Genomic DNA, 27,648 nt, shown 5'->3' with positions numbered 1-27,648 from the left:
AGAGGCAGAGGTTACATACTTCGTGAAGGCCGGTGTGGGGGAATTTGGACCCACATAGAGGGGATTTCTTAAAGGGCGTCCTTTCCATTAGCCAGGACCGGAGCTTGGGTAGGCCCGAAGGCCGTTGTCGACGACTGGAATCGAAGGTCTTGATTGATCAGAGCCGCCCCAAGTGTGGAGATCGCGATCGAAAACAATACCGCAAATTGGTGTGAGGATTGCGCGTCGATAGAAGAACTGGAGACTGTACGGAACCGGAGCGCGAAGATCACATCCGAGCCCGATGGCGGGAAAAAACAATCTGAGGATGGAGCCAAAGCCCATGCGCAATACGATCCAAAGGAGGAGTCACATACCTCGTGACTTCCAAAGACTTTCCAAGAGGAAAAACAACTGCAAACATCCGGGCCCAACACCAGATGGCGATCTATGCACAGTGTGTAATCTGCAGCTCACATGCCTCGAACACTGTTTTTAAAATAAATATTTCCAGCAACCTGTGAACTGCCCATTTTTCACTTTTGCCTGCATTTACAGTTCAGTGGTAATGGTGTACTGACTGAAATGGCTCTAGTACATCAATGACTACCTAAAACGACATCACTCATGCAGAAAATAATTGGGATTCCCAAATGCAAGACAATGGTGGCAATTATATGGCAAAATAAATAGTAGTATTGTGGCTGCAATTGATTCTACAATTTATCCTGAAATCTCTAAATGAAGAGCTAACTGTGGTGATAAAAGTAAGTGCAACAGTCAGAGGTAGTAGTTCGAAAGAGTATTTATCACAGTAAGTAGCGAGTAAAAAACTCAACATGAAAGCGTTGTGAGGCAACAGAGAGCACCTTTCAATTGCCCTGCTCAGTACAAAGTCCCTCAAAGATTTCACCTTACACCCCTAACATTCTGGCGTACAGCATTCCTTAAAGCTATACCGGTCATGGACTCCAAAGCCACCTCCCAAGCCCCCACATTAATATCCTCTGGTAACTAGTACTACAAATTTTACGTGGCGCCCTAAATGTGGCTCTAGGCGTGAGAGAAAGAGAGGGGGTATCTTTATATGCGGTACTGGTCGTTTTGCATGTCTTAAGACAACACTGATCAATGGAGGATATCTTATACTAGACTATATGTGGATGTACACACACAACCCACACACACACACTCAACCACACTCCCTCCCCTCAAATCATTCCACCTTGTACAATGGTACTTGTACATCAGAGACAATTTAAACCCCACTAAACCCGAGGAGTCTGCCTGATTCTTCAGCAGTCCTGCTGATGCCAGTTTTCTCATAAATTATTATAAAATTACATGAAATCTATCCACAGCTGGGGCACGATAAGAAATGTATTCTAGGATGAATACATTAGATAAGTATAATTCTTTAGAACAGTGTTCCTGAAATCAGTTTCATTAATGTGTGCTACCGGATACGCCGCTCCTTCGCCAGTTTCGTTCCTGGTTTTCCACTCTTACAGTACAAGCAGGTCTAGAGAATCCCTGGTCATTCCCTGCAATCTGTTCCAGAGAATTTCAGAGTCAAACCTTTTCTTTGGCTTTATTCATTTAGTCATAGCTTCCAATTGTCTCTCTGTAGACCCTATCCAGAGGGTACTCCTCTCCGGTTCTCCTCTGTTAAGTTGACAAATTTGCACCCTGTGATTGGGATGCCCTGTTTCAGGGTCTTAGGCAGTCACCTAAGGTATGCCTTTTTGTAATCTTTGATCGCTTGACCTGAGGAAGACTACTAGAATCACAATGGTTGTTCAGAAAGCTGGAACGAAGAGTTGTTGGTCCCACTGAGACGGAAGGTCAGGCTGTCGGTGTGAACGGTAAGTATCCTCAAATGGGACTCACTCATAGTTAGTCTACCTTGTAGAACACACCCAACTTTTAGCTCAACTTTCCATTTGCCAAAACGGGAACGGTTAGCAGGTGTTGACACCGATTTTCCATCTGAAAAACAATCAGGCTTCACATGAAAATGTCCAGGTAAATATGCACGACCAGGCACCAGGGCTTCATTCCAATGAATGAATCGCAGAGCGTGGGGTTTGCTCGGTGCCTGTAGGGTGGTTCAGAGCTCATGGGATTCACAATGTGGCATAGGCAGCACCTCAGTGTCAGCGTTTTGGATGAGCTGCAGGTAGAACTGCACCAGTAATTCATAGTTCTGCACCGAGATCCTCTCATTCAGGCCGTGAATCCTGCACCAGAAAGGACATGTTAGCGCTACATGCAATATTCTGCGAGCACAACAGAGAAGCGCTAAGCCAAATCAGCACCAAGCAGAGTCCAGAACAGCATAAAGAAGATCCTTCAGTAGAACAATGTGCCCCACAGGGCCCGTGCACAACAACCTCAGGCACGACCTTAGTCTAGAGCATCACAGTCAAGGAACATGTCCTCGAGGGACCGCATAGCTGCTGAAAATACCTTAGTCACCATCTCCAACCACACAGCAGGCTCCAAAGATCTCGAGTCATTGAGCATTAAGCAACACACAGCCCCTTTCAAAACAACAACAAAGGCCTAAATAAATCAGCAGTTCTAAGTCAAAGACAACCAAAAATGCCTCTATTCATTCATTATACTGGCATAGTCTGCAGGCACTCTAGTTCCTGAAAATCATTGTTGTATTTTTAAATGGGCCAATAACATTAGAGTTATCAACTATACCTTCAATAAATCATTTGATTGATGTAAAAGAAAATAACTTCTCTATAAAGTTTACCACGTGTATAACTGGCTAACTTAGTTTCTGGCTCTTTTATGCACTTGAGATATTGTGGCTGCGTCCGACCCAAGGGAGAATAAGATCAAATGTTCAAAAAGACAACACGAGTGGACAGTGCAGACAATATCAAAGTACCAGTCAAATGACAGACCTCACCCAGTTACTAGACCTAGTGATATGGAGAAGGAGTAACTGAATGAAGCATTAGTCAATGAATGATGAGACTTGTACATTGTTACCATGGAAATTTCATAATTTCTTGCAGCTTCCTGTCTAATTTTTGCTACCACTGTGGAATTCAGGCAGGTGACCTCAGAGATAAAGTGTGATTGGATCTTGTTGGAAGTTCCTGAGCAGCAAGGCAGTGCCACATTTTACTTGGAGGATATGGAGTTGAATTTGGTTGCCAGAGTTGAGGGACTCCTCTCTAACATAGTGCATATTTGCTTGCTAAGTTGCTTCGCAGGCCTTTCGCTTGACGGTGAGCCGGAGGATGTTAAAGCAGACTTCAGATCTTACAGGGAGATGATAGCGGGAGATTAGGACTCATGTCGTTACAATGGAGTAGCGTTAGTCATACATTGTTTTCACACCCGCCGTTCACTCCATAAGACCACACTATACTCACCGACTAATGTCTTCAGGTTTCAACCAGATTGGGCTGAACCGGTATATATGTTGAGTCAAGCGCACATAGTGGCGGCTGTCTGTGTTCCCAACACAAACTCCTACATGGAAATAAAAAATAAACTTGAAATAATGACTGATGAGCAGGCAAAAAAGAAACGGCATAAATGGTGAAACAAAGCAAATGTAAAATCAATTAAACCCAATTTGCATCTCTGCAAAAATACTCGCTCTAAATGAATGACCCACAGCACATGGCCGAACTCGGTGATAAATACAATCTAACTCCAAGTCTATTAAGCATCCCTGCATAGGTACTCTCTCTCTGATCCAATCACTGCATTGTTACTTTACCTCCTAGCCAATGACTGCATGCATTGGTTTTCCACTTCTCATCCAATCACGTTTAGTCTGATCCCATCACCTGAAACATTGCTGCTCTGTCTCCAAGAGAACCCACCTAGAATGTTACTATTCGACCCTCCAGCCAGTACAATACGGACTTCCCGATTGAGCTGCCAACAGAAGCATACCCATCATACTCTCATGCCAATCACAGTTTTGGAATGCTCCTTTCTGACCAAACCAGAATGCCCAGAATGCTGCCAAGTTCAGCATGGTCACATGGCTTCCAGACAATATCAAGCCATCTACATTGCTTTCTAGCAAATGGAAGTGTCACGTGGTTTTAGGCCACTCCCTATTTACAGTGCTAAGTTAGCTCAGTCATGTTAGCTGTTAGACAGCCATCTTGTTGCTTTTGCTGCCTTTGCACCCGACACTGTTGTTACATGTTATTCATTTGAGAAATGCAGACTTGCTCTTGTCTCAAGTGAATGTTATTTATACATCCTTAACAGTTGCTAGTGCCCTTGGTCTGTACATCGAGTAAAGAACTGTTCTAGGACACTAGACGGTGCCGGCTGATTGTGTTCAGGGTGATCGTACCACTGTTTAGTCATAACATGCACGCAGCTGCAAATACCAGAAAGTCGTAGGCTTTAATATTACAGCGCAGCATTTGTTAGAGCATTCGATAGAAGAGCTGTTGCAGAGAACACTGAGCTGATCCTGTGATGTGATACACCTGAGCTGATCTATACGGTATGGGGTCCCCTATGCAAGCCTATGAGACCTTCTAATAGTCTAAAAATATATTATTAGTTGCTAGAGAAAGGAGGGTGGTTGTTTTCCACTGTCATTACAATATGATCGCTCCTTTCATTTTCTATGGTATTGTAACAATGCTAATGGTAATGATCTTAACCATTTGTCTGCTTATGTTAGCCAAAGTACTGTATAACAGGACTCGAGGTTTATGAATAAATTCTTTAAACTTTACTGTGTCTTAGTTATTCTGTTGTGGACTGATATATAAGTGCAAACGGGTATTTCGGGTTCCCACCATTCCTGAGAATAACTAAGTCGCATGTTCTGGGTTGTCTATACATTGGGACCGCCGAGCTAAATCTCGGATAACGAATGTGACACTAAGCTAGTCGGATAAGGGGTTCTTAGTTCTGAGGGGAGTTTCTGGTACACCACAATTCTCTAAGGTTCTGGTTTCCTGCGCATAGTTCTGTGCATACGCAGAATCCCTACAACATGGCGCACCTAACGTTTGGTCTTAATATCTGAGATGTTTTAGTAGTGCTTTTATTAGTCCACAACGCCCTCACTCTGGTTTCCGGATAACGGGAGTGACGGTTTAACCTACCTAGGTTTTAGGCTATAGGTTCTTTCAAGCTTGATAATAAAAAAGGTTACACTAATCTAAGCCCAAGTGCTACTAAAGATCTCGTTGTATCTTCTTTTTCGTCCTAATGGCGGTAGAAATTCCCGCTCATAGTAGGGTGTCTCTACGTGCTCATTTGAGGACGTATGGGGTGCCTGATGACGGGATGGCAGTGGTGTTTGTCGTTAGTGCAAATGCCACTTACCCTTATGAGTTGTTTTACTCTTGGGTTACCTTTGAGGCTGTGGAAGATGTCGATAAAACGTTCCACAAATACACTGCTACGCAGGTGCCTCTTCATTATACCCCATATATGGCTTTAAAAATTCCTATTTCTACCTGGCAGCACACTATTTGGTTTAATGGCGCCCTCCCCCACACGGTCACCCCGGCGAGACTGGGTCCTTTGTCTATTGAAGGAGCTACTTGGCCGGTACTGGCCGGACATACACCTCATCCACGCTACCTGACGGTGGGTGTGGATAGCTTACGTATACTACACACAACCCTGATTACGGTCCATAGGGCTTTAGTGCAGTATGTGTCGCGCACTGTACAGGTGGGGGCACCTACAGTTGCGGGACACGGGGCTGATCACCATCATGCGGTGGTGATCAGTCCTGTAATGGTAAACGCGGTTGTTGGCAAGCGCCCCCAGAATAAGGATGAGTATCCTTATTGGCTTGCAGAGAAATTCGATCAACTAGAAGCCGTGTTTCCTAACACTAGTCCTGTGGAAAAACACAGGATACTCACTATTACTTTGCCGAAAGAACTAGTCCCGGACATTGTCGATTGTGACAATTGGGGCAAGGTCTTTGCCGCGACCTATTCGAAGTGCTTCGGCACTACGTCTATGTCGGTACTACCTTCCGTTATCAAAAAAGTCCAGGAGGATCATGGTGCGGAAGCAGCTATTGAGTTGGGAATGCGGCTTATCGACAGCTTCGATATAGTATGTTCCATGATTATGGGAAATCTCAAAGGAGATGCCATGCAGTTTCAAGTGGGAAACATGATGGCACTAATTGCGGATGAAGATAAGCTGAGGGAGTTTGGAAAAGTTATTGCAAAAGCCTATAAGATGGTTGGACGTAGTGCACTAGGCGTGAAACCCGTCATCAAAATTCCTGATGTAGTACAGCACACTAAAGTGAGTTCGTCTACAAAAGACGATAAACCCAACTTTCCGAAACAAAATTGGCGAGCTAAAAAACAAGATAAACAGCAACAGAAACAGGAGACTCGTCCTGCATCCCCTGTTCAGGCGTATGTTGAACGCACTTATGATTTGCGTGATCGTTCTCGTATTAAGTCACCTGATAGGTTTCAGGTTCCTGACCAGCGCTCTTCTCGTTCTTCACAGGAAACAGCGGCTTCACACTTTGGTGGAGGAGACCGTGGGAGAGGCCGGGGTGCTCAAGGACGAGACCAGCCCCGACAGGCGGACGGAAGAGGCAAGCAGGAGGATTCTGCACGTCCACGTCCTCCGTTTCAGACAAAGAAAGTTGCTGCTATCTCAGCGAAGTATGCCTCAGATGGTACGGACACAGCTTCTGAACATGAAATGGGCGCTGACGCTGCTAGACAGCGCGGCGGAAGTTACAGTAGTGCGGGGAGCACTGCGTCCATTTCTGGAGGCGACAGCAACTAAAATCTATGTAACAGTAGAAACTGCTGATACTCGCGTAGCCCCCCCTGAGAGATTATTTGACGTAGTCCTCAATATTGAGGGTGACATACAACGAAAAATTAACGCGGTATTTTGGGATAATCTGACGACCACCTATGATATACTATTGGCGGAGAAAGATTGGCCCCCGGCTTTCGTTCTAAACGCTCCAAGGGGGGAAGAAGTCATTCTTCCTTCTTTTGGACACGTGGTGCCCAAGGAGGAGTCTGGGAAGTTAGCCGAGGAGTGGGCACGGGTGCTAGCACCTGCGTTGTATCGTAATCAGGTGGGGTGGGATAAATGTTCTACCCTCCACGAAATTCCATTGCGGTCCGACCCCCAGCCTCAACCCCAATACCCTATGCGTCGAGAGGCTAGGTCTCACGTCGCGTCTATCCTTGAACAATTGGAATATCAGGGAGTAATTGAAACGTGTGTGTCACCAATGAATAATCCTTTATTCACTGTAACGAAGCCTGACGGGTCGTACCGCCTAGTTTTGGATTACCGGCACTTAAACTCGCACTGCCGGAATTGTGCGGTACAAAATACCCATAGTTCGGCTCTCGTAGATAGTCTTGTGAGAAAGAGGTTCAAAACCACACTCGACTTGTCCAATGGCTTTTATTGCCATAACATATCCCCTCATAGTTATGAATGGACCGCTTTTACTTCGGGTGGTAAACAAAAAGTGTTCAAAAGGCTTCCGATGGGCTATAAAAATAGTCCTGGGGTATTTGCTGCTCGTGTGGTCTCTCTCTTAGAGATGGTCGACCCGGAGGCATACTCGTACGTCGATGACATCTACTTAACAGACGACGAGTTGCTTCCACACCTTGCTCGCGTGGACAACATAATTACTATGTTTGCGGACTTTGGTTACAAGTTTAACTTTAAGAAGTCTCACATTGCAGAGTACACAGTTTTATTCTTGGGGTACGAACTCAACAATGAGGGCCGAGGCTTGGCTCCGCAGTTCCTTGAGAAATGCGCACGCCTTCGTATCCCTGCGACACTGAAACAACTACAATCATTGCTGGGCTTTCTGAATTTCGGTCGAACCTACATTCCTGATTATGCCCAGCGTATCAAGACACTATATGCCTTGGTGCAACCTACTTTTACCAAATCTTGCTGGCTGCCAGAGCATTCGGCTGCATTGCACTCTTTGCAGTCTGACCTTCTTACTGCGAAATATTTACAAACTCGTGATAACCACACAAACCTGGTCATAAGAATTGTACCGGGTGTGGAGGGGTTCACGTACTTAACATACAATGAAGGCGACACTGTCCCCATTGCTTACAAATCTCATTTATATACTTCGGCTGAAATGCGTTTCTCCACTGTCGAAAAGGTTTTGACAGCAGTTCAGATGGCTATCCTGAAAGAACGAGCGCTATCACAGGGGAAACGCATGATGGTGGTGACACCATTTCCTGCCCTAGAGGCAGTCACTAAAGCAAGTGTGCCGAATTCTAAAGCTTTGCATCCAAGGTGGATACAATGGGCGACCTCCTTAGCCTCGCCTGATGTCGAATACATCTTTGACGCAGGACTACAGACTCAGGAGAGTTTGGAGTATGAATTAGTTCATCCGGCTCCACTTACATTGCGCCCGTTGGAGGAGTTCCATTGTGTCATATACACTGATGGGTCCGCGCAGCCCGCAACTGGATCACGGCACGCTTATTCAGCATCTTGCGCAATTGTTGTTGGTGCTTTCGTGAATGGAGAATTCATACAGGATGCGGTGCATACGCAGACTTTGGGTGATTGTACCGCACAATTGGCGGAGCTTAGAGCTCTAGTGCTTGCACTGGAGTTTGCTGATTATAGAGTCACAACTCTAATAGTGAGTGATTCTTACTATTGTGTTCAATCTTACAACGACAATCTGATGTTTTGGATCGCGAATGGATTTCGTGATTCAAAAGGTAGCACAGTGAAGCATAAAACGCTTTGGGCTAGGGTGGCTGAACTAAAAGGCAGTCGACCCCTTGTGAATGTTATTCACAATCTTGGTCACCAACGAGTTGGCGTCCAGGCTGTCGGTAACAGTTTGGCTGACGAGGCAGCTAAAACAGCAGTGGCAACATACTTAGTAGCAGCAGTTACAAGATCCAAAAGTAAGATCGATGATGACATCTTGGCAGCCATTGCTGCTTCAGAGACTGGGACAAACTTCCCTAGGGGTTTCCCGTCTCGATACCATTATCACTTAAGTCCTGACAACGTCCCGTTAGTGAGGATAAATGATGTTGGGGATAGAGTTATTCCCAATTCGGACTGCAGGCCAGCTTTGGTACAAGCTGCGCACGAGGGTGTTGCGTCAGCGCACGCCGGAGTGTCCGCAACTGTGTCACTGTTGCAACAGCGTTATTGGTGGTACGGTTTGTACAAACATACGCGGACTTATGTCCTCAATTGTGGTATTTGCCAACAAATAAAGCCATCTACGGTGGCGCGTCCACCACAAACGCAGCTGCATATATCTAATCAACCACTAGCGTGTGTTTATTTAGATCACTGCGGTCCTTTTTCCTCAGACACTGCGTACGAGTATATCTTGGTTGCAGTAGATTCATGCACACGTTTTCTTTGGGTGTGGCCACACAGGAGTGCTGACGCCAGGACTGTTATCAAAGCATTGCGTGTCTTTATAGGGAGTTTTGCATGTGGCACCCTTCACTCTGATCAGGGCCCTGCGTTCGCCTCTAAGGCTTACAAAGAAGCTATGAAAAGTTTGGGGGTCCAAGTCAAATTTTCGTCTCCATACCGGCCTGAGGGCAATAGTGTTGTGGAACGAATGAACCGTGACCTAAAGCAATCATTGACAGCCAGGGTGTTAGGTACTGGCAAAAACTGGCTAGCCCATTTGTATGACGTCCAACGTGCACTTAATAATCTCCCTAGAAGGTCTCTGGGTGGGAGGACCCCGTACATGATGCTCTTCGGGGTTCGAATGTTTGTCCCAGACCTTGAGGGTCTAGACATGGCGGCGGCCGCCGCGCCTTTTGACTTAGATGACCACTGTAATGTCTTACAGAATCTTCAAGAAGCAAGAGACACTCTAGCAAAAGAGCACATATCCTCTGCGACCGAAGCTGGTCTTCAGATTCCGGTAGTCGGCTGGCTACCCAGAGTTGGTGATCTGGTCCGTGAGAAGGTGGAGAAGAAGAAGGAGTTTGGCCCCTCTTATCGTGCACCAGTGCCGGTGCTTGGAGTTGAGGGTACCCGTACAATTGTTTTGCCTCCACTTCCTGGTCACAGAGACAACAGGTACATTTCAGTTGACAATGTCAAGCTACACAGGGTGGCCGATTCTACATAGTCTGACACCTTCAGTTTCTTGCCCTTCAGTGATGCGCAGTTCTGTTGTGGTGCCACCATCTGACATCGTGCCTGAGGTTGCCATTGAAATGCAAGTACTTTCTGATTCTGCTGTATCACCTGCGAATGGTGATTTGCCTGATGATGCTGAGTATTCTTATCCTGCTGATGCTCTATTGCCCCTTTTGCATTCAACAGAAATTATCCAGTCTAATTCTTCCTTTGGAACTGAATCATTGACTTCCACTGCCCCTTCCAAATTTTCAAATTTTTTTGCCTGGTTCAAGAGACAATTTTTGGTTCCCCCCTGGATTTACATGTGGCTGGTGCTCATTTGCATTTTTTTGTTCATGTCCATTGGTTTTGTGGTGGTGTTTTTTAGGCTTATAAATGGACACTACCTGAATGAACGTTCTACAATTAGGTTAATTAATGGAACTTTGGCCCCACATTCATCGTCACACATCATGAAGAGGGACCAGACTTTTGTGAATATCACCGCCTGGCCTGTCCGTGATGGAATAGCATGGGATGCAGTTAAATTTCAAATTCATGGGCCCACGGAAGTGATTAATGTACCATCTGTATATCGTGTTTCTATGGGTGATGTGGTGAAACAGAACATTCGATCTGATGATTGGGATGTAAAAACCATAGAGACACTGTTTTCTGATTTGAAATACTATGCCGCGTTTGATGCTGAGGATTTGTATTTGAATACTGAAAACTATGCCGAGCAGTTTTGTTATCAACATTATGGTACTCATTTTCTTCATAGGGCTAACACATTTCGTAGTTTAGTCAACTTTACTCAGTGGGAACATTGCCCTGTCCCGATGATTGGTAGTTCAAAGACTTTGGTCAACAAATTTTCATATTTTTCAGATTTTGGTGTGTCCAATAATGCCTCCTTTTATTTTAAAATTAAGGACGAACCTATTTCAAAGGTGCGTTTGACACACACTAAATTGTTGTTTTCTAAGTCCTTTATGGACGATTTGGCAATTGGAGGGTATGAGGTTTGGAAAGATACTATTGATCTCAAATCGGTTTGGGGAACTAAGTCTTGGCAAGTACAAGGAACAGAAGCTTTACATCGTGCCTGCCTCATCCCAAACCACATGTTATTTTTAAATTCCACAATTTTTCAGACGACCTGTTTTGGATTGGCTATTTCTAAAAAATTAAATTCTCCCTCAATCCCGGATCTGAGTGCTTATCCTGGTTGGGAGAATCACACAGATCTGTCCCTTACAATGTTGCAGTCTTTTATTTCCAATACCACCTTCAATATTAGTGCGTTTGACCCTAAAGGTTGGTTGGTATGGCAGAGAAGTTTGGATGCCTGTCAACGTAGATTTTTGGGGTTGGTTCCCGGATACATACAGGATAGAGTAGACCCACGTTTTCTGTCCTCACACACTGTCACTACCTACTCGGTAGGTAAATTGTGCCAGACATGGCTGCAACATTCCACATTAGATTCTGTTAAAATTCACTTGTCACGTTTGCATGACAAAATAGATTTGAATGATTTTGTTAAAGGTCCAGCATTGGGAAGATCCAAAAGATGGGTGTATGCTGTTTACAACGAGGTTTGGAAGTTGTCGCAGATTGAGGCTGCTTCCAGACTCTGTGCTATTGACCAGGCCAATATGGAAAAGGTATTGGCAGTAATAGATAATAGTATTAATACCTTATCTTCGAGAATATATACATTAGATAACATTGTTTCATCTGTTGTAGATATTGTCCAGGAGGACGTGTCTGTGTTATATCATGGTCAAAGTCAATTACGATCGATTATGCAATTTGCTTGGACTTTGCAGACGTTAAAGGCGGGGAAAGTACCTTGGGATTACATGAATGTTTCTTCTTTATTCCGCCCATTTAATCTGACAGCAAAGCAGCAATTCATGTCCATGAAAGATGCTACGTATTCACTACTGCATATAGAAAAGTTGGAACCTTTGCCTTTTTCAGTGGCTGAGTCTGATTATGCAGTGTGGCTCATCCATGGGATGGTCACTCTCCCGATTTCTATGTATAGGTTTAGTTCGTGCATGAAACATTATGCTTTGGGCAGATATGAAAAACTTGGTTCTGCATTCTTGCATGAAGTGTGGTCTCTCCCATTTACATATCGATGTGAGAGGGACGGCAAAGAAGTTTATTTGAAGGGTGAGGAGTGTACTACTGCTCCTGATCATTCCGTAGTGTGTAGACATATCCAATTACATGGATCGTGTAATATGAATGCCCCTAATTTAGCTTGCGTATTGAAGGGCATTCCTGTGCCAGTTATAACGCCATCATTTACGCTGCTTGCTAATGGAAGTTATCTGCTTTTAAATAGTGAGGCTTGCTGTGGGATGTTAGCTGGTATTCCCTATATTGTTTCAGTTTCACGAAGGGTAATTTGCTGTAATAACGTGCTTTTCCCACCCCCGCAAGGCCGGCTGGATATATCCATCTGGCCGACGATTACAACCTTGAAAGCAGAGTTCAATAGGATGAGCAGAATAAGGGCTCTTTTGTCTCAAAAGGAGGTTGCGTTGACTTCGTCCCGTGAAACATTTCTCCTTCACGTGGCAAACACTCGCACCGAAGTTCAAGCTCTTTTGAATACTGACCTCCCCCTGCATTTTGGCACATTAATACACACTATCTTCAATGCTTCTTCCACGACTGGTCTGGTCCATTTTTTTAAAATTGTAGGCTCTGGCCTTGTGACGTCTTTCCAGTCTATCTTTGGTATAATACCAGCTATTTTTCATTCTATTTTTTCTGGTGTCTTTGGAGGGTTTCCTCTGATTCTCGCATTAATTGCTGGCATACTCCTGTTGGTCTGCGCTCTACGCTATGGATGCACGACTTGCGCTACTCGACCACGGATTCAGCCTGTTCCATCTGCGTAGCAGGATGTGGGAATCCTATGGGACTTTACCACTGGCTACCTTGAGTGTCGCTTATGGCTTATCCTTCAGGTTCCCATTTTTCACTTGTGTACAGCCTGTTTTTCACTGTCTCGAATGTCCATTCCAATGGGCTCTGGATATGTGTTTGTCAAACTTGGTGTCACCTGACCTGGATTTTGATCGACTGATGTATCCCTTAGTGGTTCATGAGTTTGACTGTTCTGGAGTCAGGTTTATGGCCTTGGGTGCGGCGCATGGAGTCCTTGGATTATGGGATATCGAGAAGGCAGCAGTTGACTTCCTGGCTCGAAGTTACATCGAGATGCCTGTTTCTTGTCCACGTGGAGTGCTTGATGCTCATTTCCCTGTGGAACACGTGTGTTCTTTTTCTTTGCTGAATTGGATGACAGACAATTTTGCGGATGACTCCAATGATTTTCTACTGGAAGCTGCGGCTGCATATGCTGCTTATACTTTTCTACATTGACAATTGTGCTCACAATGTGTGATGGTGAGTCATGTGGAGTTACATTTTTTTCTTTCCTCTCACAAACGATCGTTGACTTCTATGGACGATGGATTGTGTTTTTACATATTTTTCTCTTCGAATTTTTTTCCTCTCATTTTCTGAACTCACATTTCAAGCTCTTTAGTCTGCATCGTTGATCTTGAACTCTGCGTTCTGTTAACATATTCGCCCCTGGTTGCACCGTGGTTCGATCAAAGGGGGATGTCACGTGGTTTTAGGCCACTCCCTATTTACAGTGCTAAGTTAGCTCAGTCACGTTAGCTGTTAGACAGCCATCTTGTTGCTTTTGCTGCCTTTGCACCCGACACTGTTGTTACATGTTATTCATTTGAGAAATGCAGACTCGCTCTTGTCTCAAGTGAATGTTATTTATACATCCTTAACAGTTGCTAGTGCCCTTGGTCTGTACATCGAGTAAAGAACTGTTCTAGGACACTAGACGGTGCCGGCTGATTGTGTTCAGGGTGATCGTACCACTGTTTAGTCATAACATGCACGCAGCTGAAAATACCAGAAAGTCGTAGGCTTTAATATTACAGCGCAGCAGGTTTTTAGGGCATTCGATAGAAGAGCTGAAGCTGAGAACACTGAGCTGATCCTGTGATGTGATACACCTAAGCTGATCTATACGGTATGGGGTCCCCTATGCAAGCCTATGAGACCTTCTAATAGTCTAATAATATTTTATTAGTTGCTAGAGAAAGGAGGGTGGTTGTTTCCCACTGTCATTATTAATATGATAGCTCCTTTCGTTTTCTATGGTATTGTAACAATGCTAATGGTAATGATCTTAACCATTTGTCTGCTTATGTTAGCCAAAGTACTGTATAACAGGACTCGAGGTTTATGAATAAATTCTTTAAACTTTACTGTGTCTTAGTTATTCTGTTGTGGACTGATATATAAGTGCAAACGGGTATTTCGGGCTCCCACCATTCCTGAGAATAACTAAGTCACATGTTCTGGGTTGTCTATACATTGGGACCGCCGAGCTAAATCTCGGATAACGAATGTGACACTAAGCTAGTCGGATAAGGGGTTCTGAGGGGAGTTTCTGGTACACCACAATTCTCTAAGGTTCTGGTTTCCTGCGCATAGTTCTGTGCATACGCAGAATCCCTACAACAGAAGCAACGCTATGGTGCTTTTCAGACAAATGCTGCATGGTTAACTGCCTCTAACCCATCAAAATGTAACTAGAATGCCTCCAGCTGCAGTGTGCCTACCCTGGCATGATTGGCAGCAGTGGTGATATACCTTCCAGCCGCTCACCAAAGTTACCAAGCCACAAAGTCAGCTACAACATGAGTGCACTGACTCAGACTTTTTCATCTCAGTCTCTCCGCTCCAGTTCATTAATGCATGAACTCCCTTCACACTCTGCAGTCTAACATGTTTACCGTGCTCACAGTCCACTTATGCATGGCTACCCTACGTCTAGTCCATGACACCATTTCTATTTGCTAGGCCAATAAAGTGAAGTCGCCATTTAGGCTAGATTACCCTGTCCCCACTTCAAAAAAAGCATGGTTACTCGACGGCCGACCCAGAAAAGCATGGTTACTCGACGGCCGACCCAGAAAAGCATGGTTACTCGACGGCCGACCCAGAAAAGCATGGTTACTCGACGGCCGACCCAGAAAAGCATGGTTACTCGACGGCCGACCCAGAAAAGCATGGTTACTCGACGGCCGACCCAGAAAAGCAAGGTTACTCGACGGCCGACCCAGAAAAGCATGGTTACTCGACGGTACCCAGAAAAGCATGGTTACTCGACGGCCGACCCAGAAAAGCATGGTTACTCGATGGCCGACCCAGAAAAGCAAGGTTACTCGACGGCCGACCCAGAAAAGCAAGGTTACTCGACGGCCGACCCAGAAAAGCATGGTTACTCGACGGTACCCAGAAAAGCATGGTTACTCGACGGCCGACCCAGAAAAGCATGGTTACTCGACGGCCGACCCAGAAAAGCAAGGTTACTCGACGGCCGACCCAGAAAAGCATGGTTACTCGACGGCCGACCCAGAAAAGCATGGTTACTCGATGGCCGACCCAGAAAAGCATGGTTACTCGACGGCCGACCCAGAAAAGCATGGTTACTCTGTCCAGCAGTCAAATGAAATATGGTTATTGGTCTACTCCAGTTGAGAGCAGGGTTGCCACCAATGGTTGACTTGAGAATTTTCTGGTGTTCTCGGCATGGCTGATGCCAAGTCACTCTACAGAATCAGTCAATGTGGGCAAGATAGCAGGTCCACAAAATAGAGCCAATAAAGGCAGAAGTAACAGCCAGTCCTAGTAACAAGGGGGCATTTTCAGAGGCATTAGAACTTGCGCTTCTGCCTCTACGGTGGGAAATTTACTGCACATACGTGGACAGCTGCTTCCACACAAACTGAGGACCTGAGCATGTTTATTTATAACGTAACCAGGAAAGTGGGAAAACTGATCCTGGCTGCATACATAATACATGATTGGATTTCTTGTATTGACACTGCATGTTGTGCACTTGCAGCGCACAATATGCAATGTCAATAAAAGAGGTTATTAGTGGTCTCCGAAGTAGGCAACCGTTTTGCTTGCTCTTTGCACTAAGAACAATATTTTTTCTTCATTGAATATATTTCATTTTTTGCGAATAATGATGTTGCTAATCAATGAGCGCAAACACATATGAATGGGGCTCTTTCAAACTGCACTTTGTCTTGTCAGAGTCCACAAACCACCAGTAGAGGCCGCTCTTCCGCTCTGCCTGGCGCATTATTGTAATCAGTCACTAACTGAACAAGTGGACACAAGCTCTGAATATCAACACACACTTTGAATTAGAAGCGTTATTCATGTAGCTTTAGCAGGACTGCTGTGGCTACATATGACGCTAGTCAGTTGTAAAGCGTTTACTTGAATGTACCTCCAAAGCTGCTTCTGCACAATGACACACCAGCATCTTATGGGGGGGAGACACTTATTTCTGCTTTTTTTCAATTGTTGACACGGTCTACAAGTGAGAGTTGACTGACCATCGTCAGGGTGGGTGGTATGCTGCACTCGCAGCTTGCACAGGATAGTCCTCGTTTGAGTTCGGATGTAGGAAAAAGAAAACGCACAACTTTATTTTCATAACTAATTTAAGTGAAACTGCAAGGCTTCCTGGAAGCCCTGAATACAGCCTCACGCAGCACTGCTGGGGGTGTGAGGGGGTGTTCAGGCCCCGAGGTGTACAAGCAGGTCTAGAGGGAAAGGAGTGAGGGGTTTGGAGCACATGAACTGAACATGTGGGGGATTGGAACATGTAGACGTGGCGCAGAGCTCTGGATCCTGGAGGGCTGGCACAGCTATGTGGGAAGACCCCTCAGTATGTTTGAGGGCAATGGGCTGCTTTCACATCTGGAAGGAACTGTCAGGAGGAAACAGATCATTTTCCTACCGTCAGATGCATGATTTGCTGAGGCAGACCAATATTGGTGGAGGCCTAAACACATTAGGGACACAGCATGGGAACATTCATCCTTTGGTCCTAGTTTTGAAAATGAAGACCTCCAAAACCCCTGCTGGAGAGGGCCACTCTTCAGAGAACCCGGTACTGAACATTTTACGCAGTTGCTTTTAGCTCCGAGTCCTACCCTGACTGACAGAGTGAGGGTACAAATACACAGAGTGATGCATCACTGTCAGACAGGACAGCGCGGGGAGCTTGGGTCACATAGGCTGACTGCAGTGTGAGGAACCTCTACAATAGTGGAAGGCAATAGATGGCCCAGGGTTACATGGAGACATTTGGTGATAAACTGGGGACACTACCAAGGTTCATTGGGCACAGTCAGACGGCGTGAAGAGCTGGGGTCAGTGTGATGGACAGTATGAGGAAGGTGGGACGCTGGGCTGAAAGAGTGGGAAGCTTGCGTCACTGGCGTTCAGTGCGGACAGGCATGTGCAGTGCTAGTGAAAGAGCTGTGTTACAGGGACAGACCGCGCGAGGAGCTGGGCCAGCAGGCAAACAGCTCGAGAAGCTTGCACTGCTATAGAGAATCGACCTTTTAGGATGATGGTTGAGCACATTTCCTGCATGCCTAGGCCAGGGGCTGTATAACAGTAACTGCCCCGGGGGCGCAACGGGCGTTTGCACCCGCTTTGTGCAACCCCGGAGCACTTTCGTATTACAGAAGGGTGCACAGACGCTTGTGCGTTCCCTTCAGTGATACCAATAGCGCTGACGAAGTTAAAGCACCAGCTCTACCTTAAGGGGTGCGTTCCCTCATTTGGATAGGGGTGTGCCCTATGCAAATGAGGGGATTCCTTTGCTTTGCACCTACAGACGTAAGCGCAGAGGCAAAGAAGCTCTCAGGGGGCGCACCCTGAGTGCGCCCCGAGAGCAGCCCTCTGGAGGGGAGAAAGGGTGTCCTATGGATCCCCCAGACATCCCTGCAGGCGGGTGCAGTAACTGACTGCACCCGCCTGCAAGGGGGTCTCTAATCCCCTTTAAAAGTGCAGGCGGGTTGCCGTCTACACTGAAAACACGGAGTGGCTGCCAGCAGCTTCTCCGTATTTTCATATGAGCGCACTGCCCTGGGGGCAGAACGAGTTTGCGGCTGTCCTGGGGGCAGAACGAGTTTGCGGCTGTCCGGGGGGCAGAACGAGTTTGCGGCTGCCCTGGGGGCAGAACGAGTTTGCGGCTGTCCTGGGGGCAGAACGAGTTTGTGGCTGTCCTGGGGGCAGAACGAGTTTGCGGCTGTCCTGGGGGCAGAACGAGTTTGCGGCTGTCCTGGGGGCAGTGCATACATCGTAAGAGGGTGCATGGTCATTGTTTGCGCATTGCGCAAACAATGACAATGCGTAATACAGCCTCTGACGTTAATGAACACGGAGTCAATTCTCAGATCTGCATGTGAAGGAATTGAATTGAGGGTGCTTCGGTTAACATTACATGTTCTTGTTTGCTAACTGGAATGATAAGCGTCGAGCAGAGAAGTACAATGTGCTATATATATATGTTGCATGTTGAAAGAGTAGTTCTCTCTCAGTTTGAACCGGCCCCATTGGAGCATAATGAATAACCACATGTAAAGTGAGTCTGCCTGGGAGTCGGAGAAAGCTCTGGACCGCATTCTCTAAAAAATCCGAAAGAACAAAAGCTACTGAAATGTACTGCAGCTGCGAGACTAGTATAGCTCCTTCTATACAGTATTGTATCTCTGGCATCCAAGTAGTCCCTTTGGGCGTAAGCCACGACCTGTGAAATCCAGAAACGGGTGTGGTGCATGTGAATGAACTGGAAATGTGAAGGCGACGAACACAGTGGTAAGAGTTGGAAGCAGAAGGGATGCCACAGATAAAGAAGGAAACATGCTCAGACCCAGACAGGGAAGGGTACATGCTCGTCTGAGGTGCTGGTGGAAGCAGACATCTGCAAATGTGTCTGGCCAGCTCTCACACACTCCTGCATGGCACGTCAGTGAGGAAATAAAAGAAGGGGGAGCCAGAAAGAAGCCGTTTGTCAACTCCTGGGGCTTCCTCGCCTCCTTCGATCTCCAGGATGCATTTGATCTTTTTTCTGACCCGACTATCCCATTAGAAGTATCTTCCTTTTTGTGTGCATTGCAAACACTGGAAGTTCAGCATGCTCGTGTTCGCCCTCAAGTGCTCCAGTTGAGCTTTCACAAAGTTGCTGGCCTCTTTAGTGGAACAGCTTCACAATTTTGGGCTGAATGGTCATCCCTACATTGACTGGCTCGTACATGCACCCTCAGGGGACAAGATGTCACGCTAGGCCTCCTATCTGCTGTCTGTACCATGTGCAAGAATGTTACGATGACCGCTGGTTCTGCACCTGCACAATCTCTGGACCCCCAACTCAGCAGGCTTCAACAGTGTTTCCAGCCCCAGCCATGAACGAGGATGTAAACCAGTGGTGGCTGATTCATCAGAGCGCACCACTGGAGACATTCTATGCCCCCAAGGCACCACTGGAACAGGATGTATCAAAATGTCTTTGTAGTGGGTCAGAATTCTGAATAATGCCTCTGCATGGAGATGGCAGCAACTGACAGGTGGGAGATGTGGAGTTCCTACAGAGTGAAAAGTCTGGGGGAAAGAAGTTTTCCAAAGTCAGACTTACACCTAGTGAATGTAAAAGGACAAGGGAGGAGGGTCCCTTTAGGGTGGAACTGAAACCCTCACACACCCAGCAAGCTAGGTGTCATGCTTCATCATCTGGGTTTTGCTCCTCGTCGGGTCGGCGGTGCAATACCCGACGGGCACCCATATAGGGGCTCTTTGTCGGAGATCTTCTGTTCCCTGCCGTATGGTGCGTGCGTGTGAGGGCCCGTGTGTGTAGACGAATATGGTTAAAAAAGGTTGGTTGATCCGAAATAAGACTTTATTGGTTCAGTCAACCAGTAAAGTATATTGTGGTTTCTAATTCCTATAATGTCATTAGATGTGGGACATTGCTTTTTTGGTTTTAATCTTCCAAGTTGGACATAATCCTTCAGCGGTGAAGAGTTGTTTCTTGTGGAAAATCATAGTAGGACTTCCAGTTTTCATTCTTTATTTTCTTATGAATTCTACTGCTGTGTTTTCCAGTGTTTCCCAATTTGTGAACTTAGCCCAAGCTTACAAAAATGCATTGATATAGAGTCATGCAAAAACAACAGTTGATGGACAGAATGCAGAACAATGTCATACATTCACCCCAGTACAGAGATCTGGGCCTAAATCCATCGTTTTTTTGCTCACCGTGCCATTCCAGTTTGCACACAGCCATGTGCAAATCAGTCTTGACCCTGTGCCCCATGGGAACAGTCCAGCCCGAACTGCCAAGCCAGGTCCTCCCTGGACTGGAAACAAGCATCCGAGGACCGGTTTCGGGCTTTCAGCCCTCGTCAGCCAGGATAGCTTGATTCCAGTGGCATTGAGAGCACGGGACTCACGTCTGAGCATACCCGTCCCACTCGGGGTGACAAATGCAAAAACAACAGTTGATGGACAGAATGCAGAACAATGTCATACATTCACCCCAGTACAGAGATCTGGGCCTAAATCCATTGTTTTTTTGCTCACCATGCCGTTCCAGTTTGAACCCAGCCATATGCAAATCAGTCTTGACCCTGTGCCTTATGGGAACAGTCCAGCCCGAACTGCCAAGCCAGGTCCTCCCTGGACTGGAACCAAGCATCCTAGGACCGGTTTCGGGGTTTCACCCCTCTTCAGCCAGAATAGCTTGATTCCAGTGGCATGGAGAGCACGGGACCATGTCTAGGCTTACCCGTCCCACTCGGGGTGACAAATGCTAAAACAACAGTTGATGGACAGAATGTAGAACAATGATATAGAGTCATACACCTCTACACGCCTACCAAGCATCCTGCCATTCTGCATGTATTTGATCTGTGACGCGCAAGCATGTCGACAACCCCATTTCTCATAACAAGTACAACTGGTGAAGAAAGAACAGACAAACTTCAGGCGTAACATGTCAAAACAGCATACGCCTGACTTTCAAACTGAAGACAGTGAAGGACACTTGTGTATGGTGAGAGCCCAGAAGGGAGGGTGGGGATTTTCAATGCAGTCTGCTTAGGAGTCATAGGTTTCTTTAAATAGCATTTATGCTACAAACACAAGCGCACATTGGTTGTCTTCTGGGCGGTGCTGGAACTCTCCAAGCAAAGGTATGCTGGTCCTGCAGAGGATCTGTCACCAGAACCAAACCAGCAGAATGCATCTCTACACCCAGCGCTGGACACAACCAACACTGGCGTTGTGGCACATAAGCGCCTTTTAAGACTCCCTATCCTAAGCTGTGCACTGGGTTAGTATGAACTATGTTGTTCTTTGTATATCACATAATTTGTAATGTATGGTCTTTTGGCACTGCGAAAATGTCTCAATTTACCACTAACAAGCTGTCACATAAGTATATTGGTGAGGTGTGCATGTTTTTATTTGTACACAGCAGCTGCACACAATAAGGGAATGGTAAATCCTGCGCACGGGGCAGAGAACAGAAGAATCAAGTAAGGTCTGCCTTAAAAGTTTGTGGATGCCTATAGACTTCTGAGTTTCTTGCCCTTCAGCAACTCCTATTCCATGCCTTTCCACTCTGGAAATGGCCGAACATTTTCTCTTAACAAGGTCTGAAGTAACATGCCTTCCAGGGCAGGAAGGGGAATGGACCCCCAAAGTGTGTTGAGTCGTGTGGGAGGGCTTTCGCCACTGGGAACACTGCGTTTACCCCGGAGAAAGTAAACTGCATGTTCACAAGGCATAGTTGTACCCGGTGTATAACGAACGCTACATTGGGAACAATGGAGGTGTCGCATGACTGACACATTTTTCCAGGCATGCTACTGGGACTATTTGTAAAATTGCCAAAGGGTGTACATTCACACCGGTGAATGTCAAAATGTGTACAGGTTTAAATAGGACTTTTGTCAATCAGGCCAAAAGCGCTTTGCTCCAGAATCGTACAATCTGATAATGTGAAACCATGGTTTTATTATGGAGCAAACAGATTTCTTTTTACATTCACAGCTGTAACACTGTTTGAACTCCTATTATTTAACTTTTGCATCCCTTTCACCCTTCCCTTCATACAACACTGCAAAAATGCTATCCTAGTGGCAACAACACCCAGGTCCAACCCACTATGACCCCAAAGTACTGCACGCACATTGCCCACCCTCCCATTCCTTAAACCAGTGGTGTACAACCTGTGGAACGAGCAATATCTTTATTTCAATCAAAAATATATTTTAAAAAAATCGTTAAACCAAAGTGCATTTACATCCTTCGTAATTCTTCAAAGTGTCCTTCTTCCCTCAGATCTAACATTTCCATGATTCTCCTGGCGATCGCACTCACTGAGAAGTCCTGCCAACTAAGGTAGGTTAGAAGCTTCACCTGTCGGTGTACAGACCGATGGACTGGTCTTCACAGTCTAGGATTCTCCAACATGGCAGCTTCATACAGCGTGCTTCAGATACCATCTAAAAAAAAAAAGGCTTTGTATCGAACATCACTGGGTTGCCAGTTGTGTTGGGGAAGCAGCTACAGCACTCAGAAAACCATGGCAGATGGGGGTGCCTTTGAAGACTTCGGACCCAGACGCGGAGAGGATTTACTCTACTGCGGTATAGGCTTAATCATCCTGCCACAGAATGGGATCTTGCCTTGGTTCTAGGCACCAGATGGTGTCTTGTCCCTGAAGATTCTTCTTGACTTCAAGCCAAAAGGCTGAGTGAATTAGTGGCTTTGTCATTCATATAAGGCTTCCCATTTAAAGGTTTTATTCTCCAATCCTCTAGTTCTTTGTTTAGCCCCACAGTGAGCTCCACCCTTCCACGGGAGGAAGAATTATTTGTTCGCGGCCTTCTGTCCATTGCCTACTTCAGGCACCTGTTGGATATCTCTGGAGAAGTTGTGGTTATCGGTTTCAGTGTTTCCCATTCCAGAACAGTGAAGCGCTAGTCATTCATTTTGTACCTGGCAAGACAGAGGTGAAAACCACTTATTCTACAATAAATAGGTGTATGTGAACGGTCCCATGTTTGCCTACGACTAAAAAAATAAGCAAGCAGCGGCATGGCGGGTTCCAGGACAAAGACAGTTGGAGTCTCTCTTTCTCATATTTATTGGGGTGCTATACAACCCACCTCTGTCTACCTTTTTTCCTCCTTATAGACTTAATGCAGGGTCCAAATTGTCCCAACACAGTAATGTGATGTAAACAAGAGGTCTAGAGATCTACTTCTGTATCATCATATTTCGCTTTCTCATGACATTTAGAGACTTCAAAGCATCAAAGGCGCTCCTGATGAAGGCCCAGTGCTGGTGAAAAAACTGTGAAGAAATGAATAACAAAAACAGTGCACAATGTAAACAATCAGCCCAACCATACGGACTATTCTCATTGGAATCCACACTATGTTGAAGTTTACGACTGCAAAAAGTTGTGCATTGTATAAATGGTTGGGATCAGAAAGTCAACGTTTCGACCCCTAGGAACAATTTTTATGGGATCTTCCTCATTCCTCGGACAACACTGCCCATTGGAGAAGGTAATAGCAGGCACGCGCGCTATGCTGCTGGAATTATAATCTACAGCGCTGCTTATATTTTAAAAATACCGTTTTTGTATTTCGTTTGCTCTAAATTGTATTTTCCCCTGCTTTTAAGTCAATCTTTGTGTGCCCACATACTTGCACCTTAAATTGGGCCCCCCACCGCGCTTTTCGCGGATCTGTTTCATCGTTCCTCTTGCCTTCGAGTTTGGCGCCTGGTCGCCATCTTGGGGGTGGCGAGTAGCGAGTGTGCCACTTGTTTGAGCGCTCTAGCGCTCACTAGGACCACAGGTGAGCCCTACTTAATGCTCGCTATCTGCGCGCAGCGGTGACGCGCAGCGGTAGCGCCGGACTCGCGCCGGAGTCAAGCCAGAGTCCTGCCCGTCTGCGCCCGTCAGCGTCCTGGAGGCGATTGGAGCGGCGGGTAGGGTTCTAAACACCAGGGATGTGTCCCCCTGGGACACCAGTGTTGCATTATTCCCCTGGGGAACTTCGCTCTTTTGACACCCTGGTCACAGGCTGTCGCACTGTCTTTCCCGGACGCTATCGCGGGAAACTCTGCTGCCGCCCTAACCGCTCTCAGTTATCACGTCCCAACAATAACACCCTTAGTGTGGGTTATCGCTGCATGCTATTAAACACCAGGTCGGCGTGTAAACATGCGCAAGACATATTTGAGCTTCTAAATACAGTGAAGCCACTATATCTTATGCTTACTGAGACGTGGTGGGGTGAATTTTCCAACCCAGATGTCGCTACGGCAATCCCGCCTGATTATAACATCTTCAGGAAGGATAGAGCTAAGGGAAGGGGTGGTGGAGTGGCATTGGTGGTCAAGAAAGGCACGCCCTGTGCGATCCTGCCAGTGAAGGACATCCGAGGCTCGGAGACCCTCGCTTTTTCTATCACTTTGTCTCCACATCAATCTGTTAAGGGATTACTCGTGTATAGACCACCTGGTTCACCCGGTACGTTCTTTGAAGATCTGGACTCCGTGTTGTTGGGGCTGGCCCTGAAAGCAGAACATTGCATCGTGGCAGGGGATTTTAACTTTCGGATGGATGATCTGTCTGACCCTGCTGCCATCAAACTTTCTGAGGCTATGGCCCCGCTGGGACTGATTCCTCATTTGCAGGAGCCTACGCACGAGAAGGGGCACACTCTTGACCAGGTATTCTCGTCTTCCCCTCTCGAGGTGATTGAGATTATACCAGTACTATGGTCAGACCACTTGCTTGCCAAATTTACGATCAAAGGCACAGTTAAACCGGTGGCTGCCTTGGCACAGCAACAGGGTCGTGTCCATAGGGCATATCATCGTGTGACCCCAGAGATGCTGGCCCAGGCTGCTGTGGATCACCCATGTTCCCTCTCTGGCGATCTGGATAGGGACTTGGAGACCCTGCAAGCTTGGCTCCTAGACAGGCTGAATGATCTTGCCCCGGAACTGACACCCCGCCTGACACCGAAACGGGTCTCTGCGCCTTGGTTTACCGCAGCACTGTCGGCCACGCGGCAGCAGTGTAAGGTGGCCGAGAGAGCTTGGCGGGCGCAATATGATACTGTAGCCAAGCTGACCTATAAAACGGTGGTCAAGGCCTATCACCGGGACATTCGCCTGGAAAAAAAAGCATATCTAGCTAGGAGAATAGAAGCTGCTTCTAACTCCTGCAAGGAGATTTTCTCCATTGTGAGAGAATTTATTTCCCCATGGTCTAACACCTCGGACGAAAAACCGTCTGGTACCTGGGCTTCGGACCTTGCGGATTTCTTTACGAGCAAGATCCAACGCATACAGGATTCTTTTCCATCGCCTGGGCCCACGGGCCAGACTAATCCTGAGGCCATTTTATCCCCGCGGGCTTGGCCTGGTGTGACGCTGAGTGTGTTTCCTTCGCTCTCTGCCCCAGACTCTTTAGCACTAATGGGCAATCTCAAATCGGTCTGCTGCCGGCTCTCACGAAGATTGTGGAAAAGCACGTTCAGGTTGTGCTTTCCAATTTTCTTGAGACCAACGAGATCTTGCACGCCACCCAGTCGGGTTTTCGTCCCCATCTCAGCACAGAGACTGCGCTCCTTGAGGTCTCAGAAACCATTAAAGGGGTTCTGGACTCTGGGGGCAAAGCCATGCTGGTGATGTTGGACTTGTCGGCGGCGTTCGACACCGTCCCCCATGATGGCCTTCTCGTAAGACTCTTTGAGATAGGTCTGCGGGGGACGGTGCTCGGCTGGTTTTCCTCCTTTCTACCCGGCCGCCGGCAAACGGTCTGGGCCTCGCCAGATTCCGCCGTGATGCCGCCTCTGGGAGTCGGGGTCCCACAGGGCTCTATCTTGAGCCCGACCCTATTCAACATCTTCATGACCCCGTTGGCGGCATTGGTGGAGTCGTATGGGGCCCAGATCGTATCCTACGCCGACGACACCCAGCTCCTCTTCTCGTGTAAGAGAGGAGGAGACTTTGACGGGGAGAGTATCCGGGATTGCCTTGGGGCTGTTTTCCAATGGTTCCAACTGAACAGCCTCAAGTGCAATTCCGATGAGTCTGAGGTACTCTTCTTTGGGTGCGACACAGAGCCAGACTGGCAGGCCTGGTGGCCGATTAATATGTTTCCTCCGTCTTGCTCCTCCCAAGTCGCCAAGAATCTGGGGGTCAAGATGGATAAGGGGCTAACATTGAAATCCCAGATCCTCGGGGTGTCGGGCACCTGCTTCGGCATCCTTAGGATGCTGCGGAGGTTCCTTCCCCTGCTGTCTGAGGAGCATAGGAAACTGACAGTGCAGGCTCTGATCGGGTCCAGGTTGGATTATTCTAACATTCTTTACCTGGGCCTGCCAGAGTATTTGCTGCAGCGGCTTCAAGTGGTGCAGAACGCTGCTGCGAGAGCAATCTTTTAATTAAATAGACGGGCCAGTGCATCGGGCCTGTTGAAAACCTTGCATTGGCTCCCTATCCGGAAACGGATCGCCTTCAAGGCTCTGAATCTGGCCTACAAAGCTCTCCACGCGGTGGGAGCAAAGTATCTTCAAAAGAGACTGGTCTTCTATCAGCCGACCCGGTCTTTGAGGTCGGAATCCCTGTTTTTGGCGATTGTCCCGCGTGTGAAGAGAGCTCGCCTGGGAGGCCGCTCTTTTGGACTACTGGCGCCACAGTTGTGGAACTCTCTGCCGTTCACTCTGCGGGGAGCTACCAGCTTACTAGCTTTTAGAAAAGGCCTTAAAACCTGGCTGTTTACCCAGTAGCCTGTTTTTCCTGCATGTATTTGTCTGGCATTTTGTCCTTTTTTTTAATGGTGTTATGTTATTGTGTTGCAGCCCTCCTTTTCCAAAAAGCGCCGGGACACTCTTTTTGAGTAGCCGTGCGCTATACAAAAGAATGAATAACATAACATAACATAACATTGCACAGGATTTGGGGATCGAGTATGATGAATCACTAGAAAGTGGTTGGAAATTGAAATCAACTCCCCCCCTCCCCCAAAATGACAAAATAATGATTATAATGATGTGAAATACACACTCTGAGATGAGAACCCGATGCAGTTTAACCATAAAATTACCAATTTGAGTAAGCAACGGAGATTAGCCTCACGGTCTTTAGAGAACAACAATCAGAAATGCAGACAAGGGAGGAGCAGCAGTGGTGATGGATTATTGTAACTATGAAAAAGAAGCTCATAGACAGGAATCCTGTTATGAAACTGACAATATCATGACGGTTAAAAGAGAAGAGAAAAATCTGAAAGTGATGTTGACCAATTGGAAATTGACAGGGTTGTTGTCAGAGTAGGAGTATCGCTCTTTAAATATTTACTCTCCCAGAATTCAAGTGATATACGTCATTGGATAACCCACAAGACAGACCTATTGTCTCTTGTAATGGTTCTCTGACAGAAAGGGTGTCAGAATTCATAAATATCTTTATAGCCTCTTTGGTGAAAGATCTTCCCTCATATATAAGAGACACCACTGATTTTCATAACAGTATAAATAATATGCCACGGGAGAATGATTTACTTCTGGTGAC

The 27,648-nt window shown here is 46.6% G+C and overlaps 1 protein-coding gene across 3 annotated transcripts in view; it reads right to left on the bottom strand.

Moving 5' to 3' along the window:
• Positions 1–766: 766 nt before the first annotated feature.
• Positions 767–27,648, bottom strand: part of LOC146771208 (N-fatty-acyl-amino acid synthase/hydrolase PM20D1-like) — a 207,938-nt gene continuing 181,056 nt past the window's right edge. For all 3 annotated transcript variants that reach the window (XM_085640295.1, XM_085640294.1, XM_085640296.1), the window contains 2 exons: positions 3,378–3,477; positions 767–2,219 (listed from right to left, as the gene is read on the bottom strand). In XM_085640295.1, the coding sequence (XP_085496421.1) occupies positions 2,090–2,219; positions 3,378–3,477 (230 nt within the window). In that variant the 3' untranslated portion in view covers positions 767–2,089. The remainder of the gene's footprint in view (positions 2,220–3,377; positions 3,478–27,648) is intronic.

Source organism: Triturus cristatus, unplaced genomic scaffold (assembly GCF_964204655.1).
Source record: "Triturus cristatus unplaced genomic scaffold, aTriCri1.1 SCAFFOLD_255, whole genome shotgun sequence".
In the NCBI taxonomy this organism is placed as follows: Eukaryota; Metazoa; Chordata; class Amphibia; order Caudata; family Salamandridae; genus Triturus; species Triturus cristatus.
The sequence above is the reverse complement of the archived record's forward strand: the minus strand, read 5'-3'. Positions and strand labels throughout refer to the sequence as shown.